The sequence below is a fragment of the Thalassophryne amazonica genome, chromosome 7, assembly GCF_902500255.1.
Source record: "Thalassophryne amazonica chromosome 7, fThaAma1.1, whole genome shotgun sequence".
In the NCBI taxonomy this organism is placed as follows: Eukaryota; Metazoa; Chordata; class Actinopteri; order Batrachoidiformes; family Batrachoididae; genus Thalassophryne; species Thalassophryne amazonica.
In genome coordinates, this window is record NC_047109.1 from 79,317,305 (window position 1) to 79,337,694 (window position 20,390).

The window sequence follows — 20,390 nt, forward strand, 5'->3', positions numbered from 1 at the left end:
CCTGGACACATAATCTCCTGCTCTCCCTGAATATATCAAAACTTTTTCCTCCCTCACTGTTCTTTCAAAGCTGCACGTCTTTCTTTCCGCTCTCGTCTTATTGTTACGCAACTTCCAGGAATCGCCAAAATGGGAATATGAGAAAAGCCTATGAGGAGAAAGCCGTCTCATTTTTCTTGTCTTGTTATTTAGAGTTCTGCTTTCTTAGCATTTTGTTTTTTACTTTCAAATGAAATAACTGACAAACACTGTGTATGAATGTTTTGATTTTTAAACAGAAAAACACGAGGATGAATCACACTCAGATTCTCCTAATCCACAACCACCTGTATACTTTTGGATTACCATAAAATTTTGATTATCAACACAGATTTGATTCCTATAAACACAGCATCTCTTTCATTTATTTAAATAATTATTAGAATCACCGCCTTAATTACAGGTTGTGTGTAATTTATTGTTTATCTTCAACATCTAAAGCACCTACCATTCTTCCCTCTCACCTTTTCTTTAATTACTGTACAATAACATCCCGTCACCGTTTCTTATTCTTCGCACGGCAGCTTTCAGCTCAACGGCCGAGCAAATCGAGGCTTGCCGGTTAAGTGCACGTTTTGATACATCATGTATTGACAGGGGTGGGACACACCTTTGGCAAAGGCTGAAGTGTGATGTGATGACAATGGCTGTGACCCTGAGCGGTCTCGTTGGTCTCGCCCTCGCTGTGTCCTCCAGCAGCAGGCTGGCTTTGGCAACGGGTTGGCTTCTTCACATTTTTAGGGTGTCTGTACGGTGTAGTAGAAGAGATGGAGCTGTCTTGCATGGCTGGACTTCCCATGTTTCTAGGTGGAAGGACAGCAAGCTGGTTTTCGTTATTGCTTGCCAGGACTGTGCTCTCGTGTGAAGGACAAGACTTTCGCGGCGACAGGATGGGGGCAATGTGCACCCATGTCAAACTCGGCTCCGAGCTTTGGCCTATTTTGTATTTTGCCCGCTTGCCAAATTCCTCACTGTCACAGTCCTTTTCCTTTGTGTCTTCATTCACCTGGCTGTCACTGACAGCATGTGGCGACTTTCGGTTTGCGTTGGACGTCGCTGATGTAGGAGGACCATCTCCTTCCGCATTTTCCCGTCTTTCTGTTTGGTGTTTCCCGCTGAGACGAGGGCACCTGAGGAGCACAGGAGACGGTGTGGGGGAGTCGGTACCTGTCCAGCTGAGTCTGCGTTTCTGGAAAATGAGTAGGAGAATCATTTATCATGGAAAGTAGTGATGACTTTGTGGAGGTGATGGAGGTGTGGTGCGGCTAGCTTGCAAGTGCGTGCTTGCATACACAGATATGCCTTTTCTCACCTTTACGGGAATATGTAACTGATTCCTGTGCTTGTGTGGTGGTGTGAAGCTGGAAGCATCTTGAAGGGGCCGAGCAGACGAGGTGGAAACACTCGAGGCAGCAGGGACGGGGTGAGTAGGGACCTGAGGAAACCAGAGCTTCAGCATCATCTCCACCTGCAGCAGAGTGTTCAGATACTTTTCCCTAAAAACAAACAAACAAACCAAAAACAACAAAATTAAGAAAGTGAAAGGAAGTCAAAAACTAAGTGAGGAGTCGATATACAAACACTGGCCACTTCATTAGGTGCACCTTTTCAACTGGTTATTAAAGCAAATATCTCATGGTAGAAACTCTGTAGATTTTATATATATATATATATATATATATATATATATATATATATATATATATATATATATATATATATAGCAACAGAATAGGTAAGAAAGGGGATTTTCTCTATGGTCTTCAGACTATGGTCCAAAAAAGAAGAAACTTCCATCAAGTGGTGGTTCTCTGGGTGGAAAAGCCTTTTGTGGTCACAGAAGAATAGCCAGACTGGTTCAGCTCGAAGAAAGACCAGACTGGTTCAAACCAATAGAAAGGCACCAGTACCAGTAATTCAAATAATCATCATCAAAACCGGTGTATGCAGACAAGCATCTTTGTCAACACACATCAAACCGTGAAGCAGATGGACTACAGCAGTAGAAGATTATACTTAGTGTCACTTCTACAGGCCAAGAAGAGGAAACGGAGGTGAGAGTGGCCACAGGCTCACCAAAATTGCACACTGTATGACCGGAAACTGTTTTCTGTTCTAATGAGTCTCAGTTTCTGCTGCAACATTCAGATGATTGGGTCAGAATTTGGTGTAAACAAAATAAACACATGCATCCATCTGGTCTTGTATCAGCACATCAGAATGGTAGAAGTGTAATGATGCAGCAACTTTCAGATGACAATATGGACCAAGATCTCTGAAGAATGTTTCCTGCATCTTGCTGGATCTACACGCCAAAGAATTAAAGAAGTTCTGAAGGCAAAAGGGGGTCCTACTGAATAGTAGCAAGGCATTTAGACATGCAGGTTACGTGAATTGGAAACTTTATAATTGCCCAGGTCTCCCTTGCAAAAGCGGTCTTGAGCTCAATGCAGGGGTGGCCAAGTTCGGTCTTCGAGAGCCACCTTCCTGACACTCTTAGTTGTCTCCCTGCTCCAACACACCTGAATCCAATGAAAGACTCGTTAGCAGACTTTTAATGAGTCTTTCATTGGATTCAGGTGTGTTGGAGCAGGGAGACAACTAAGAGTGTCAGGAAGGTGGCTCTCGAAGACCGAACTTGGCCACCCCTGGCTCAATGGGACTAACCTGGTTAAATAAAGGTTAAATTAAAAAAAAAAAAAAAAATCTTTATCCTTATCTTTCCCCTGGTCTTTGTGACGTTGACATTTCTGAAGAACTTCCCGCTCTCCCTTCAACCCTTTTCTTCACCTTGTTATGGATTAGGTTCTTTAACCAGGTTAAATGTGACCCCTTCATGCCACTGATAGTATGAGATACACACAAGCCCTTCCCAAAATTTAATGCATCAAGCTCATTATTTATGGTTTGGTACCAATTCTGCAGACAGGTGCCCTTCCAGACACCAACTGTTGCACCAAATTTAGCCAGTTTTGTCTAAATAAAGGTTTCTGCAACATTATGTTTCTCTGAAAGACTGAACTTTTAAAAAACATGGAACAACAGATTATCAGTGAACAGTGTCAGTAGGTGACATCAGGAAGTTTGCTCACAATCAGCTGAAATTCTAGTTTAATCATTAAGACATTTTACCACTCACCAGAACTGAAGAACTGGGGGGAAAACAAACAAAAATTAATGTATAAACAAATATAAAGAGATACTTGGGGGGGGGGGGGGGGGGGTACAATGGTGGCTTTATTAACACTTCTTCATCTGTGTTGTGTTTGTGAGCATGCACCAGTGACGTTCAGCGACACGCATATGGCTGCGTTCTTAGTAACACTTATCTGGATGTTAGCAAGCCCACTGGGTGGCAGTGTCACATTTATAACTACAAAAACACACAGTAATTCTGGAAATAAATCCCTACAGCGAGCACATAAAAACACTGTGCCACCTCAAATGATGGTGACATAAATGTGTTTACTAATATACACTCAACAAAAATATAAATGCAACACTTTTGGTTTTGCTCCCATTTTGTATGAGATGAACTCAAAGATCTAAAACTTTTTCCACATACACAATATCACCATTTCCCTCTAATATTGTTCACAAACCAGTCTAAATCTGTGATAGTGAGCACTTCTCCTTTGCTGAGATAATCCATCCCACCTCACAGGTGTGCCATATCAAGATGCTGATTAGACACCATGATTAGTGCACAGGTGTGCCTTAGACTGCCCACAATAAAAGGCCACTCTGAAAAGTGCAGTTTTGTTTTATTGGGGGGGGATACCAGTCAGTATCTGGTGTGACCACCATTTGCCTCATGCAGTGCAACACATCTCCTTGGCATAGAGTTGATCAGGTTGTCAATTGTGGCCTGTGGAATGTTGGTCCACTCCTCTTCAATGGCTGTGCGAAGCTGCTGGATATTGGCAGGAACTGGTACACGCTGTCGTATACGCCGGTCCAGAGCATCCCAAACATGCTCAATGGGTGACATGTCCGGTGAGTATGCCGGCCACGCAAGAACTGGGACATTTTCAGCTTCCAAGAATTGTGTACAGATCCTTGCAACATGGGGCCGTGCATTATCCTGCTGCAACATGAGGTGATGTTCTTGGATGTATGGCACAACAATGGGCCTCAGGATCTCGTCACGGTATCTCTGTGCATTCAAAATGCCATCAATAAAATGCACCTGTGTTCTTCGTCCATAACAGACGCCTGCCCATACCATAACCCCACCGCCACCATGGGCCACTTGATCCACAACATTGACATCAGAAAACCGCTCACCCACACGACGCCACACACGCTGTCTGCCATCTGCCCTGAACAGTGTGAATCAGGATTCATCCGTGAAGAGAACACCTCTCCAACGTGCCAAACGCCAGTGAATGTGTGCATTTGCCCACTCAAGTTGGTTACGACAACGAACTGGAGTCAGGTCGAGACCCCGATGAGGACGACGAGCATGCAGATGAGCTTCCCTGAGACGGTTTCTGACAGTTTGTGCAGAAATTCTTTGGTTATGCAAACCGATTGTTTCAGCAGCTGTCCGAGTAGCTGGTCTCAGACGATCTTGGAGGTGAACATGCTGGATGTGGAGGTCCTGGGCTGGTGTGGTTACGCGTGGTCTGCGGTTGTGAAACTGGTTGGATGTACTGCCAAATTCTCTGAAACGCCTTTGGAGACGGCTTATGGTAGAGAAATGAACATTCAATACACGAGCAACAGCTCTGGTTGACATTCCTGCTGTCAGCATGCCAATTGCACGCTCCCTCAAATCTTGCGACATCTGTGGCATTGTGCTGTGTGATAAAACTGCACCTTTCAGAGTGGCCTTTTATTGTGGGCAGTCTAAGGCACACCTGTGCACTAATCATGGTGTCTAATCAGCATCTTGATATGGCACACCTGTGAGGTGGGATGGATTATCTCAGCAAAGGAGAAGTGCTCACTATCACAGATTTAGACTGGTTTGTGAACAATATTTGAGGGAAATGGTGATATTGTGTATGTGGAAAAAGTTTTAGATCTTTGAGTTCATCTCATACAAAATGGGAGCAAAACCAAAAGCGTTGCATTTATATTTTTGTTGAGTGTAGTTATCTGCAGTTATCACACTGCGTGTCAGTGTGTGAAGAGTCCCTCTTTTTCTGGGATTTGCATTTTCCCCCCACTATTACAGTTTTTGTCCCCAAAAAATGTGTACTGCTGATTGCTGTAAAGAACTTATGCTGATTGGCCAAAATGTAATTATACTGATTCAAAGAAATGCACCTTATCTGGCACTGAAAATGTCACATGGATCCCGAGATGTCTGCGAAGAGGTTTAGTCATCCAGGTCATGGTATCAAAGTAGGCCGAGTCAGATCAACTGCACTCGTTTAGTTCCTTGAAGACGTTTCACTTTTCATCCGGAAAAAGCTTCACCAGTCAGCTACTCCAACTAGACCTGGGTAAGCTTTTCTGCATGAAGATTGAAACATCTTCAAAGAACTCTAAAAATGTCCATCTGAAGTGTTTCTGTGTAGGCTCTCAGTTGTCCAGGTGGTTTCCATAGTAGAGAAGCTTGAATCTTCGACTGGACTGGGTTGCTTGATGCAAGGATGACTCTTGTAGAGAAGAAAGAGTCTTCTCTACAAGAGTCAAGACAGAAGTCAGACTACCAGAGCAAGAATTTTAGCTGAGGAAGCTTCTGCGATTTGAAGCGAAACGTCCTCACGTCTAGCAACCCAATCCAGTCAAAGATTCAAGCTTCTCTACTATGTCCATCTGAACTGACACAACCTACTTATCACTCCCTGTTAACTGTGGCAGGACGTCGGCCCTGCAAACTGGGATTACATGCAGCCCCACAGGGGATCCTCATGCCTGCATAACAGCCTCCTACCTTTACGTTTACTTATGTAGATGCCTTCAGAAACACTGTATACATAAGGGCCAGCAGGGTAAGGCCGTGTGGACGACATCTTACCCACAACTGGGTCGCTGTAAAACCCCGACGATCCTCTGGATACGATCCATGGCAACACTTTGCTGGAAACTACTCAAACCTGTCAATCAAAGACAGAATTCATAGATTTAAGATGATACACTTCCAGAAGTCATCAGTACAGTTGGACATAAATGTTGTCTCACGGGCAGACAAACAGCACTTTTATTTGTGGTGTCACTAAACTTGGATGGTAAAGCTACCTTGACACTTGCACTAATTTAACCCCCGCACTGCTGCACAATTTCTCATGCCAATGTGTCCCGCTTGACGCCACTCTATATAAAATAAAGCCTGTGCCATATCATCTTGTAGCCAATGACACATTTGCTCTCAGAACTTGGAAGATGAAACCATCTCTCATCGCTCCCAGAATCACAGAGAAATTATCTACACCTGCAGGTTGTCTCGTGCGCGTCATGCAGTGGAGAATGCATTAGGACTCTTGTCTCAGAGGTAATTATTTATAATATATATATTGGAATGGATTGGAAAAACAGTTGCATTTTCATTCCTTCTTATGAGTTAGATAATGTATCTGTGAAGTTATGTTTATTATAGATGTAACATCTCATCATAATCTAATTCCAGGTTAAGATGCCCTGCGCGCAATGACGCGCATTGACACGCAGCGTTTGTGAATAGGTTGTGCAATGTTCACGACTAGGTCATGCAAGTGGTATGAAATTTATGCATGCCAGAAATTTTGAACATTTCAAATTTTTCTTTGCACAGTGTCACGCAGCCGTGCACAGTTTACAACAAGTCTACTCATTGGCATGCCAGTGCGGGAATCAAATTCGTGTGAGTGTCAAGGTGCCTTAAGTCAGCTATGTGACTGGCACCTCAGGCACGCTTCACAGTTTGATTGTATTGATAAGACGAGTCAATACAAGCTGCTGCTTAGAGGCATGCGCGCTTCTGTGCTGGACTGAAACCATGCAGATCTCAGAAAAATGCACAGACAAACTCAGCTTCTAGTCTGCACTCATCCTGGTCTGTGGGCACTGATGTAAAGATGTTTACCACGGTCAAATCGTCCCCTCTTCAGTCCATTCAGCAGCTCCAGCAGAGGCCTGATAAAACCCTGCAACTCAGCACACTGGGAGAAAAACACAGAAGACAAATGACTTCAGACTTTATCCAGCTTGTGCCGTGTCACCAAGTCGCTGGACTTCCCTCCGCCACCCCTTACCTTCTGAGCAAACAGCAGGTCTCCCTGGGACTTTGGGGTCTGACGTGCAGGATCTCCCACCTCCGCACCCATGCTCGCCGCCTCCTTTCCGCCGCCTTCTGACCTGTAAGGCTCCTCCTCTTCCTCTTTGTTGTTGAAGGCGTCACATGTCCACTGAGACGCGGGGCTCTCTGACCCCCTGTCTCTGTTAGCGGCGACCCCCTCCGTCCCGCTGATCATGACGGAGGAGGAGCTGTCCGTCAGGAAGACGTCGGCGTCGTCCTCCGCCTGCTCAGAGTCGCTGAACACGAGGCTGTCGCCGGAGCTCAGTGAATCGAAGGAGGGCTGGGAGGAAATGCTGCCCTGGGACTGCATCACTGGTGGAGGAGCGGCAGAGTTTGTGCATTAGGACAGAAATGATATTGTCAGCTTAGAAACAATAAGAGCTTGGCCGGACAATCTCCCCACCTCCCAGAAAAAAATCTAAAATGTTACAGAAGTGAGAAACAGGGCACCCGAAGATCTTTTGCAAATATTCAGTTTAATCCACCTCACGGGCAAAAACAACACTAACGTAGTAAGTCAAGATGGTGGATTTACTAGTGGCCTACTTTAAAACACAGTGCAGACTGCAGAGTGGGTCTGGGGGAGTCGGGAAGCACACAATGGTTGTACACGTCTGGCTCCCACTGAGGAGAGACTGGAGAGCAGAGTAAAACGTGAGGGGGATGGGGGCTTGTAGCGCAGAGACCGTCTCTCTTCCCTCCGGTCCTCCTCGATCTGGCTCCTCCTCCTCGGCTCTCCATCCCCCCACCCCACCCCCCACTGCATTTACACACAACCTTGTCTCTGTATGTCACTCATCCATGCTCTCTTCAGCTCGTCCTGTTCTCTACGCACACGGGCCCCGTGCTCCTCTTTCCTTCCTCTTCCTCAGACCACACCTCCTCTTCTTCCTCATTTTAAAACAAACAAACAAAAACCCTTGTCTTTAACATTCTGCACCTTGTGCCTCTCTCTTGCCTCTCGTGCACTTCCTTTCTATCTCAGTCTGTGATCTCTGCGCGCCTCCTGGTCTCTGATCACGCCAACACAGAGTAGCTATTAAATTAGCAGAGTTGCATGAATAGCGGGCAGCACAGTGGCTTAGTGGCTAGCAACAAGGTCATAGGATCGATTCCCACCTGTGGCCTTTCTGTGTGGAGTTTGCGTGTTCTGTCCGTGTTTCCGGGTGCTCCGGCTTCCTCCCACATCCAAAGACATGCAGGTTGGATCAGAAACTTTAAATTGTCCGTAGGTGTGCGTGTTGGTGTGAATCCGTTTGTTTGTCTATATGTGTACCTGCCTCACACCCTACGACTGCTGGGATAGATAAGTGAGTTCCATGAATATACTTGCACAGGCGTAATGCTGTAAAATAAGAAATAACGAGCAGGAAGGACTTACGTCCTTAAGATAGCAGCGTTTTAAACACACTTGCTCACTGTGGAAAACACATGGCTTCATCATTGATGAGGCATCAGATGTCTGGCTTGTGTTCCCCACTAAAACCCACACGTTCAGCTTGTTCACACTCACCTGACTTTATGGGAAATCAAACTTAATTGGGTTGTATTTGTCCATTTTTTCCACACCTCTTCTCGTACACTGTGGGGCGACTGCAGTCGGCAAAGGGTTGATCGCTGAGTGAGGAAGAGTCTTTGAGCAAGACACCCCCCCCTGCCCCGCCCAACAGTTCAAACTGTTACACGTGTTTTGATGAAGATATATAGAGAGAAGAAATGTATGTGGCCAGTGAGGTCTACACCCAGAGCATGACAAGTACCTCACGTGTTCTACAGCAGCTTATTCTTCCAAATAATCACCGTCCATTGATACCAAAGCAACAGAATTTAAAATATCACCCTTAAAGCTGAAAAGACGATTCATACAAGCAAAAGGCTGAATTACCTGTCAATCAAAGCACAGCCAGTGGCAGATTGCTACAAGACAATGACACTTAATAGAGTTGGCACAAGGTGTGTGACTATATTTAATATATAAATCCTGTAGCAGAAAGGTATTCCTCCAAAAAAGCAAGATGATAATATGGAGATTATAGAGCTTTATTATGTCATAAATCAAAAATAAAAGAGATACACTTACAATTTTAAAAATGAGGGAAAAAGAGGTGATGGTGTCACAAGGCAAGAATCTTACAGATCAATTTAAGCTATCTGAGATTTTTTATTTTTATTTTTTTTTAACGTAGATCAGATCACCACCAATATTTACTATTTCAGTCCTCCTTCACTAAAGCCCTTAAACTGCCACAAAATGTGGCTGAAGTGTCTTCAATACTCTGAGTTGTCTTGGACAGAAACAAACAAACCTCCGCCCATCCCGTGCAAGTCTGCGGAGATTAAATAAATAATTAAAACAGTCAAGTCTCCTATATTTGACTTCTGTGCGCTAAAAAAATATTCTGACCAAAAGGGAGGAATTTTCAGTCACAAGCTACATGTTATTTTAGATCAGGAAAATAAGGTAAAAACGTTCAGAACCAAACATTTTTGTAAGAAATGTCAGAAAGTAAGAATAAATAGAACTATATTTATTTGTTTTAAATAAACATTACCATATTGTCCTGTTTTCTGTGGAAAACGGCTGTCCAAAATTCAGAACTGAACTGAAAGCAAATTGAATTTTCACTTCAATCCTTCATTTCGAATTGAGGAAGCAAACAGAATGCAGAATAACAATTCTCAATTCCTGAATTTTGCACAGCCCTGCTGGAATCAGTCCAGCCCCAACAGATAGTCGATAAAATGGATAAGAGGCATCAAATAATCAGGTCGGATGAGGTGGAGAGAAATTTGATTTGAAATTTAAAAAAAAAGACAAGAAAAAAACTTAACGAACGCTTCTCAGAGCCGTTAAGGTTTATTTAAATGAATACCGGCTGTATTTAGCAAACAGCGCCCAGAATACACACAGGACATAACGGGACGGGAAATTCCTTCGGGCTTTTCTGCCAACTCGGGGTAACTTGATGCCGAAAACAAACAGAAAGCGGATTCTCACCTGCTGGTAACGTGACGTAAAAGGCTCCCGCGCCGCTAACGGCCGTTATAACGGCTCCCAGCTGCGCTCTGATAGGACGGATCCGTCGGCACACACTCCCGGAGCAGCGTGGACGAGCCCAGCCTCAATTGCTCTCCTCCGGTCCGTTCATCCCTCTCTGGCTCCGTTTCCACTTTACGAGCGTCAACATGTGCGCGGATCCACGTGCCCACGGTTTGCGCGCAAGCCATTGGCCCGAGTCCCCACGGCGGCGCACGCTATTGGCTGACCCTTCCAGCCAGTGATGGCTAAACTCGTTGCTGATTGGTCGCCTGCCCAGGCATTCACGAGCCGGCCCACTCATGTGCCGCCCGTGTGTGTTTGTTGGTGCCGGGCAGGGCGGCTCTACTACAGTCGACGTGCGTAAACACACGCACAGCGTTTATGCGGCTTCTGCGCACACACACACGTACACGCACGCACACACAAAATATCAAAATGCATGCACAATATGAACACCTCAGCAAACGAGACTTCTTATGCAAGAGCGCTCACTGATCAGTGATTGGATTTGAATTGTTTGGGACGCACGCACAACACACCCCCGAAATGTGGCGGGCGTGCACATCGATTGAATATCAAAGACCTGACGATCCATGCAGAAAAACAAGTCAAACATTATGCAGAGCATGTGCTGGCTACATAGTGCAGATCGATTGTTGGCATGCAGAGAGATTGTGGTTTCCAGAGGAAGAGCCTTTTGTACTGTTTGGCAGAGTGCAATGGATTAAATGCTTTAACCACCATTAGTAGAGAGGTGTCACCATACAGTCACCAGTTATACAGCTCCAAGCCGGATTCTGGAACAGCAATTGTGGTTTCATACTGCACATGATAATCAGATTGATGTGCTGGCTTACAAGTTCACACTGACCTCAGGTTTGCCACTCTGTCACGACTGGTAGTACTAGTACTGTAAACATCAGCTGGGCATTCATCATCCACCATCCACCTTCACTGTTCATAGTTTTAAAGAGGCAGGCCCAGAGGCCAATCAGGCCATTGCGTATCTTTAGAATCCACAACATGAAGTGGATGAGAGTCCACGACTCCCCCTGGATGGGACACCAATCCATCACAGGGTATTCCCCACCTAATGCTTGGTGGCATTAATTAAACCATTACTTAAAAAGCCATCACTTGACCCAGCTATCTTAGCTAATTATAGGCCAATCTCCAACCTTCCTTTTCTCTCAAAAATTCTTGAAAGGGTAGTTGTAAAACAGCTAACTGATCATCTGCAGAGGAATGATCTATTTGAAGAGTTTCAGTCAGGTATTAGAATTCATCATAGTACAGAAACAGCATTAGTGAAGATTACAAATGATCTTCTTATGGCCTCAGACAGTGGACTCATCTCTGTGCTTGTTCTGTTAGACCTCAGTGCTGCTTTTGATACTGTTGACCATAAAATTTTATTACAGATATTAGAGCATGCCATAGGTATTAAAGGCACTGCGCTGCAGTGGTTTGAATCATATTTATCTAATAGATTACAATTTGTTCATGTAAATGGGGAATCTTCACAGACTAAGGTTAATTATGGCGTTCCACAAGGTTCTGTGCTAGGACCAATTTTATTCACTTTATACATGTTTCCCTTAGGCAGTATTATTAGACGGCATTGCTTAAATTTTCATTGTTACGCAGATGATACCCAGCTTTATCTATCCATGAAGCCAGAGGACACACACCAATTAGCTAAACTGCAGGATTATCTTACAGACATAAAGACATGGATGACCTCTAATTTCCTGCTTTTAAACTCAGATAAAACTGAAGTTATTGTACTTGGCCCCACAAATCTTAGAAACATGGTGTCTAACCAGATCCTTACTCTGGATGGCATTACCCTGACCTCTAGTAATACTGTGAGAAATCTTGGAGTCATTTTTGATCAGGATATGTCATTCAATGCGCATATTAAACAAATATGTAGGACTGCTTTTTTGCATTTGCGCAATATCTCTAAAATTAGAAAGGTCTTGTCTCAGAGTGATGCTGAAAAACTAATTCATGCATTTATTTCCTCTAGGCTGGACTATTGTAATTCATTATTATCAGGTTGTCCTAAAAGTTCCCTGAAAAGCCTTCAGTTAATTCAAAATGCTGCAGCTAGAGTACTGACAGGGACTAGAAGGAGAGAGCATATCTCACCCATATTGGCCTCTCTTCATTGGCTTCCTGTTAATTCTAGAATAGAATTTAAAATTCTTCTTCTTACTTATAAGGTTTTGAATAATCAGGTCCCATCTTATCTTAGGGACCTCATAGTACCATATCACCCCAATAGAGCGCTTCGCTCTCAGACTGCAGGCTTACTTGTAGTTCCTAGGGTTTGTAAGAGTAGAATGGGAGAGAGAGCCTTCAGCTTTCAGGCTCCTCTCCTGTGGAACCAGCTCCCAATTCAGATCAGGGAGACAGACACCCTCTCTACTTTTAAGATTAGGCTTAAAACTTTCCTTTTTGCTAAAGCTTATAGTTATGGCTGGATCGGGTGACCCTGAACCATCCCTTAGTTATGCTGCTATAGACTTAGACTGCTTGGGGGTTCAAATGATGCACTGAGTGTTTCTTTCTCTTTTTGCTCTGTATGCACCACTCTGCATTTAATCATTAGTGATTGATCTCTGCTCCCCTCCACAGCATGTCTTTTTCCTGGTTCTCTCCCTCAGCCCCAACCAGTCCCAGCAGAAGACTGCCCCTCCCTGAGCCTGGTTCTGCTGGAGGTTTCTTCCTGTTAAAAGGGAGTTTTTCCTTCCCACTGTTGCCAAGTGCTTGCTCACAGGGGGTCATTTTGACCGTTGGGGTTTTTCCGTAATTATTGTATGGCCTTGCCTTACAATATAAAGCGCCTTGGGGCAGCTGTTTGTTGTGATTTGGCGCTATATAAATAAAATTGATTTGATTTGGTACAGCTAGGTGGACTTGGACAATGCAGATTAATCTTTTTTTTAAGGCCACTGCCAGCCTGCGTGATATATTATAAGCTGAGAGTTCAGCATCTATGTGTCGACATGCTCTACACATTGTTCAGTAACATTTTTAACCTGTATGTTACCTGGTTTAGCTAATAATAAACAACTGCCACTTCGACCTTCTGTCCGCTGTAAATGGGCACTGGCCTCGGATAAGGAAGTAACCTGCATTAGACTGGCGATCCATCCAGGGAGAGTCGAAGGCTTTCACACGCTTGATTCTATGGAATCCTGAGATAAGCTCCGGCACCAATGAGCGTCAGCGCCTATAAGGAATAACTTACTTCTACCTTGTCCAACTTACTGGAGAGGATCTACACCTATTTTATGTTGGACCTACAGTATGTTATTTACATTGCCTGATTTTAGCTTTATTTTATTGTTTGGTATGCTGGATATCACAGGTGGGACAAAGTCACCATCAAGTCACTCTCAAATCATGAATCAGCAAGTCCCAAGTCAAGGTCATAATAACCACCAAAAGTACAACAACAATAGAAAAAAACACTCACAATGTGAAATACATGTGCAACTTCAGCAGTAAACAAATTCACCATAATATAAATCAGTATATTAGGAAAAAATACATTTACCTGGCTGTATTTCTTCAGACCTTGTTGAAACACTTGGTAGCTGATCATTAGAAAGTAGGTTTCAAGCATTTTTCATGACTAATTTTTATGGATTTTTATAGGGCCCGGTGGTGTTGCCCTTTCACTCATTCATTTGTTCTTAAATGAAAACATTTTTCGCACAAATGCAGCAAAGGTGAGTAGAGCTGTCAGTTATCCTTTAATAGCAATGCGATGGATATCTGACAGACATCGTGATCTTTTCAGAAGAAAGACCACTTTAAGGACATTTCACATGATGACAGAGTCAGCTGTGAACACAAATGATTGTGACCCTCTGACACACTTTCTGTTTTTGACATGTGGATGAGGGTACAGATCACAACACAGATCATATCACTTTGACTGGAATAGCAGACCTAAAGTTTCATCGCTTTCGCCAAAACATCTCAGGCATTTAGAGTCAGTCACTTTGCGGTGACAACAGCCGTCTTATTGTCAGTTCAAGTATCAGTTTCACCTTTCATCACCAAATAATGCTGGTATATACATTCCCTCCCTCCTTTCCCTGTCAAGCCCTTCACTGCCTTTCAAGGTTAAAGTCAATAATCAACAGCTCTGTGGCACGAACCTGTAGCACCTGCAGGGTCCTTAAAGTTGACCGCGGTATTAAGATATTACAACGCCATTGCTTGAGCTGACCTGTTATACCATGTGGACTACTATTAAAGGGGCAGCTGTCATTTAATCATTTGTTTCTTGCACTTTTACTCAAAAATGACTACAATTAAAATAAAATTCTCAGAAGATAACGAAGAAAACAGGTTTTTCCAAACAAATGTGTCACAACAATTAATTATTACATTCCGCTCACTGATACGTCAAACTGGGTGAAAAGAATTTGACCGTGGAGCCGCCTGTTTTCAAGGGCTATGATTAATGTCCATGAACTGTAGGTTTCACGTTTTCCGCAGAGTGTACTCAGTAACCCCGCTCACAGCATGCAGCATATACACGCCAGAAACACATTATTCTCATCATCACTACCTGTCTCACACAAAGAAACCTTGTGATAATTAAAATTTTTAAGATGCTTTCATTGAATCTCAGTCATCATTACATTGGGTGTTACTGTTTTTTTTTTTTTTTTTTTTTTTACCTCTGGCAAAGAGCACGAGTGTGTTGTTTGCTTCTTTGTCTTTTAGCAGGATAACTGAAAAGGTAATGAACACATTTCGATTAAATTTGGTGAGCAGATGAATAATGTTCTGGGAAATAAGTGATTCAGTTTTGGAAGTGATCCAGAATATATCCTGAAACTGAGATCCAGAAGAATGTTTTGCCCATAGTAAGATTTAGCTCAAAATGTTGTGACAGCATGCTGATGAAATTTGGTGAAGTGGTGGTGAAGTGATTAGTGCACTTGGTTTCAGTGTGGAAGGTTCCCGGTTGAAACCCCACCCCTGCCACATTTTTCCATGTAATGTGGAGTTGAAGCAGAAAGTGTATCCGGCATAAAACTTGTGCCAATTCAACATGCACGTCCACTTCGGATATGCTGTGGTGACCCTGAGTGGAAAACAAGTGAACAGCCAAAGGGTCTTACTTTTATGGATATTATCCATGTGGACATTTGCCCCCTGTCTACTGCCAGCAGAGCAGTGCACCAGAACCTGTACAGACGACCCGCAGGTGGTGAGCCCACATGGAGAAGCATCTTTCTTCACATCAAAAGGAGCAAGTTGATGTGGTTCAGGCAACTGGTGAGGATGTTCCCTGGTCATCACTGTAAGGAGGTCTTCCAGGCACATCCAACTGAAGACCCAGAACATGCCGGAGAAATCATATTTCCCAGCTGGGTTGGGAAGACCTTGGGATCCCCGGGGAAGAGTTAAAGGATTTGGCGGTGGATTGGGAAGTGCAGGATGAGCTGCTTGCTCTGCCGCCACTGTGACCCGGATAAGCAGCTGAAAAACGAATGAAAAAGATGGATATTACACCAAGAAAATGAGGGAACTTACTTTGAATTTGATTTGGAACATATTTCTCAAACATATGTGGCCTTGGCTGAGTTCTGAGTTCTGTGAGGGCCTTCTAGTTCGACATAAAATAGCAGCCTATGGCATGAGGAGTGGTGGGTGCCTGTGTGTCTACATGCAGTTAGGAAAGAAGGCGCCTCCCTTCCCCCACCCTACATTCAACATACACATGAACCCGGTGACCGCTCTGCGCGTCACACGCTATAGGCTGTGTCCTTGCTCCAGTGACATCTCTTGATATGGAGGATTAGAACCTATAGTCTCTTAGTAACCTCAACATTAGGCATGTCACAACAATAAGAAAGATGTAAAAAAGCGTTAAAACACACAACTTCACAGCTGTATTATTACATTCCTCTCACTAATACATCAAATTGGGTGAAAAAGATTTGACTATGAAGCCGTGGGTTTTCATGTCCGTGATTAATGGCCATGTACTATAGGCTTCACATCTGCTTTACCACAGAGTGTACTCAATGACCCCGGCTCACAACATGCAGCGCTGCATATACACACCATAAACACATGATTATCATCATTACCTGTCTCACACAAATAATGCATGCAATGATTTCTATTCTTCTGATTCTGTCACTGGATGTCAGTCATTACGCTGGCTGTTACTGGTATTTTTAGACATTAAATAGCTGCCTATAGCATGAGGAGTCGTGCGTGCCTACGTGACTTGCATGCAGTCAGCGAAGAAGCAGCCTCCCTTCCCCCCACCATACATCCAACATACACATGAACCCGGTGACTGCTCTGCTCAACACGCTATAGACTGCACCCTTGCTTGAGTGACATGGAAGATTAGAACCTAGTCACTTAGTAACCTGAACAGCAGGTGTGCAAACCAAAACCCCCGTCACTGTCAAAATACAGTAAGTGTTAACCTACAGTATGGTAACATTGAATGTAAATGTCCATTAAAAACAACAAAAAAAGGCTTTCCACTCCCACTGCATTCCTATGCAGCACGTGAACCCACTGAACCTCCTCCGAGATCATGTGTGCTGAAGACCACCCCCATCATTTCCATCCTTCCATCGCCATCTCCAGTCGTTCCATCCCCCCATCTAGTTTCTGTGTCAGTTTTTTTCCTCTCTCTCGTCTCACTTCTGTCGCTTAACTCGTGTGTCTGGTATGAAAAAGGTATTTCTTAACATGCTTGAGAATGCAAAAGGCATGAACTCACAATGCAAAGCCAGTGTTGGTGAACTGGGTCAAAGTGCAACATGTAAATTTGATAGCTAATTTGAAAAAAAAAACCAACAAAAAAACCAAACAAAAAACCCCAAGATCTTCCTCAGTTGGGGTATGCAAAGAGTACTTGGATGGAATTAAATATGTGATGTTGCTTCTGAAGTAACAATTATTTGTAAAAGATTTGTAAATCTAATGCTCGGGTGTCTGCCTTCAAGTTGCATGCAACTCTGTGCAGCTTACAAACTGTTTAACAAAGTCACATTGACAGTGATGTATTAAGGTTTCTACTGAGGACGTCGTGGTTTTTGTGTCTGTTTGTTGGATTGTGAAGAGGATTAATCAATATTTGCTTAAAATATTTCTCACACATTTATATGGAGATGATCCATCCATCCATCCATCCATCCATCCATCCATCCATCCATCCATCCATCCATCCATCCATCCATCCATCCATCCATCCATCCATCCATCCATCCATCCATCCATCCATCCATCCATCCATCCATCCATCCATCCATCCATCCATCATTGGGATATGTGGGATTTATATGGTAGCTGTTTGAGATCTGGAGCATGCCTACGGGTTAATGGACCATTATGTGGCCAAACAAAACAAACAAACAAACAAACAAACAAACAAACAAACAAACAAACAAACAAACAAACAAACAAACAAACATAACTGTGACTGGGTATAAACATGGGCTTACCAATGGTAGTTCATTTTGCTGGGATTCTGCTCTTGGTTGTCTGAGCTAGTGGTGATTGTGATAAGTGGACTCGTCATGTATATGGTTGCTTAGCTGCAATATTGCAAGTATTTCTGTCTCTGCATTTTTTTACCATTTCTTGTTGTGCTTTTGTTTCATTTCATTGTTTTGTTTTTGTTAGTATGGGCAAAGCAGATGGTCACCCCAATGAGTCTGGTCTGCTTGAGGTTTCTTCATATATATATATATAAGCTTGAAGGAGTTTTTATTTACTACTGTTACCACTGTTACCATGTGCTGGCTCAAGGGATGGGTAAGGTTTAAAACTTGTGTTAAGCACTTTAGGGTGACATATGTTGTGATTTGGTGCTGTATAAATGAACTGAATTGATCCACCATGCAGGTGCTGCAGTACTGAAGATTCCAGGGGCTGGAAAAGGCCAAGGACATGTCCATGTTTCACCTTGCTGTGGCAGATAGATGACTACCTTCAAGAGGTTGGGATGGACTGGTTGTCTGCCTGTGTGGTTGCCATCCAGGACCGAGTATGGTTCTGCAGTGTTGAGTTTTGGCATTGGGATGCATTCTAACAAGGGCCTTTCTAGTTACCCTCACAAGTGGACTTTGATGAAAGTTTGGGGTGACTTGGTGTTGCTAAAATTTTGATGGCTATCCACACCTACCTGAAGCATGTGTCCTTGGATCTGTGATGTCTCCAAGATCTAGAATGTTCACATACGTTTTACAGTTGGCTGGTCGGTCACAGAAGAGATCCAGTAGAGACTTCTAGTCCAGGTTATGCCACTGAACTATCCCAAGATGACATGATGTGGCATGATGTATGTGACCAATGAAGTCGCCACATGTGGGACAGACTGTGGATGTGCTCATTGAGTGTGAATTTGCAGTAATTTTTTGCTGGTAAGCATGATGAAATCCTGCTCACCACAAGAACATGCAGCAGTAAGTGAAACCAGGCACATGTTCCTAAAGCCTCTCGCACTCGCAGATGTGGTGAGATGTGGAAACTACAACCGAAACATGATCCGCCTGTGACAAAACACAGACCTAAAGAGACATGAAACTGTGAACCGCCTGCACACAAGAGGCCTAGTCACATATCACATTACACCTGGAAACCAGGTGACTGCTGGGAAACAAGTGTATGTTAATGCTCTCTCCTCTGGGCACGTGAGTGCCTTCTTCAGTAATATGTCAGAGGAACTAAAGATACCATGTCATATTTAAATTCCATATATTGGCAGTATTTTCACACAGCTTTCTTTCTACTGTTGTGTTTCCACATTTTTATCTCAGACAACAAAATTTCCTCAGAGATGATCCCTATGTCAGGGGAGACTTGGCTAAATTTTTGTGCTAATGTGGACCTGTCTCACATCGATTCCCTTTTTATCTCTTGTTTAACATTGTAAGATAGGTTTTCCTTTGATCTTCTCTCTGACATTCTTGCCTTACGACATCACAAATATCTTTCCACACTCATTCTGGTTGGTGTTTACTTTGGGGAGATCCATAGTCCAGAGTCGGTTAAACCAAAATCTGTCTTTGTCTCTGCTCTGAAGGTCACATTTTCACAACCAGTTTCTTTATTTGACTATTAGCAGAATTACTCAAAAACTGCCAAAATGATTTTCAGAAAAATTTTGTAAAATAACCCGAGGAACAAGCTGTTATATTCTGAAGTGGATCTGGATTAGGGAGCAGATCCAGGAATTCCCTCCACCTGTTATGAATATTGCCAGATAGGCCATTTTTTTTAACATTGTCATCATTTTCTCAAAAATTGTTGAGACAGTTTTCAAAGTTGGTGGAGATGTATGGAATCAGATTTGTGTCAAAATAATCAAACAAAGCATCTTTAATAGCAAATAAAAATATCATCTCGAACATCTGTGACTCAAAAAACCTCATTAACCCATATGAGAATTTAGTATTAGTATTGGGGAAAACCAACCAACCAACCATACAAACAAAAAACAGATAGTGCAAACGAAACAGTGTAAATCTGATCAGTGAAAAAGAAGAGGGAATTTTAACATTTATACAAAAAAAATTTGTTCATAAGCAGGCATGCACATAACTGGTACTCATGGTGCCTGTGCATGCTAAAAATAAATAATGTGCAGCAGAAAACACAAGGGAATCAATAAGAGGAAAGCAATGACCGATTATGTAAAGTGTTTCCCTCTGCTGTGCATCACTAATGTTTAGCACACACGAGCACCATGAGTACCAGTTATGTGCACCCCTGTTCATAAGTGATAGGTTTTACTTTTCAGATGAGTTTTTTAACTTCACTGAGTTTTGTTCTCCCTCATGTTGTTACTTTGTTTGACATTTAAGACGTTTTGTTTTACTATTTGGACACAAATCTGTTTCCACAGAACGGTGGGACATGGGCCAAAGAAGAGCCTATTTTTTTTTTTAACAGATTTGTATAACTGGGTTTATCAAAAACATTTATTTTTCTTTCTTTAACATCTTGAGATATGCCATTTTTCAACATTTTTACTGTTTACTCAAGTCATAAAACGAAGTCATGAACATCTATAACAAA

The 20,390-nt window shown here is 43.1% G+C and overlaps 1 protein-coding gene across 1 annotated transcript; it reads right to left on the reverse strand.

The window, feature by feature from the left end:
* Nucleotides 1–267: 267 nt before the first annotated feature.
* On the reverse strand, nt 268–10,494 carry LOC117514317. Its single transcript, XM_034174705.1, has 6 exons — nt 10,266–10,494; nt 7,224–7,579; nt 7,055–7,130; nt 6,011–6,089; nt 1,352–1,535; nt 268–1,228 (listed from the first exon to the last, which is right to left on the reverse strand). The coding sequence occupies exons 2-6, from the start codon at nt 7,575–7,577 to the stop codon at nt 623–625; spliced, it is 1,299 nt and encodes a 432-aa protein (XP_034030596.1). The 5' UTR covers nt 7,578–7,579; nt 10,266–10,494; the 3' UTR covers nt 268–622.
* Nucleotides 10,495–20,390: the final 9,896 nt, after the last annotated feature.

What these genes read in the sequence shown, in the direction of transcription:
- LOC117514317 (XM_034174705.1), bottom strand. Translation starts at nt 7,577, where the DNA reads ATGCAGTCCCAGGGCAGCATTTCCTCCCAGCCCTCCTTCGATTCACTG. An exon ending in TTACAGCGACCCAGTTGTGG is followed by an intron (nt 1,536 to 6,010) that starts GTAAGATGTCGT and finishes GTTTGTTTTTAG; the next exon opens with GGAAAAGTATCTGAACACTC. An exon ending in AGTTACATATTCCCGTAAAG is followed by an intron (nt 1,229 to 1,351) that starts GTGAGAAAAGGC and finishes CTCATTTTCCAG; the next exon opens with AAACGCAGACTCAGCTGGAC.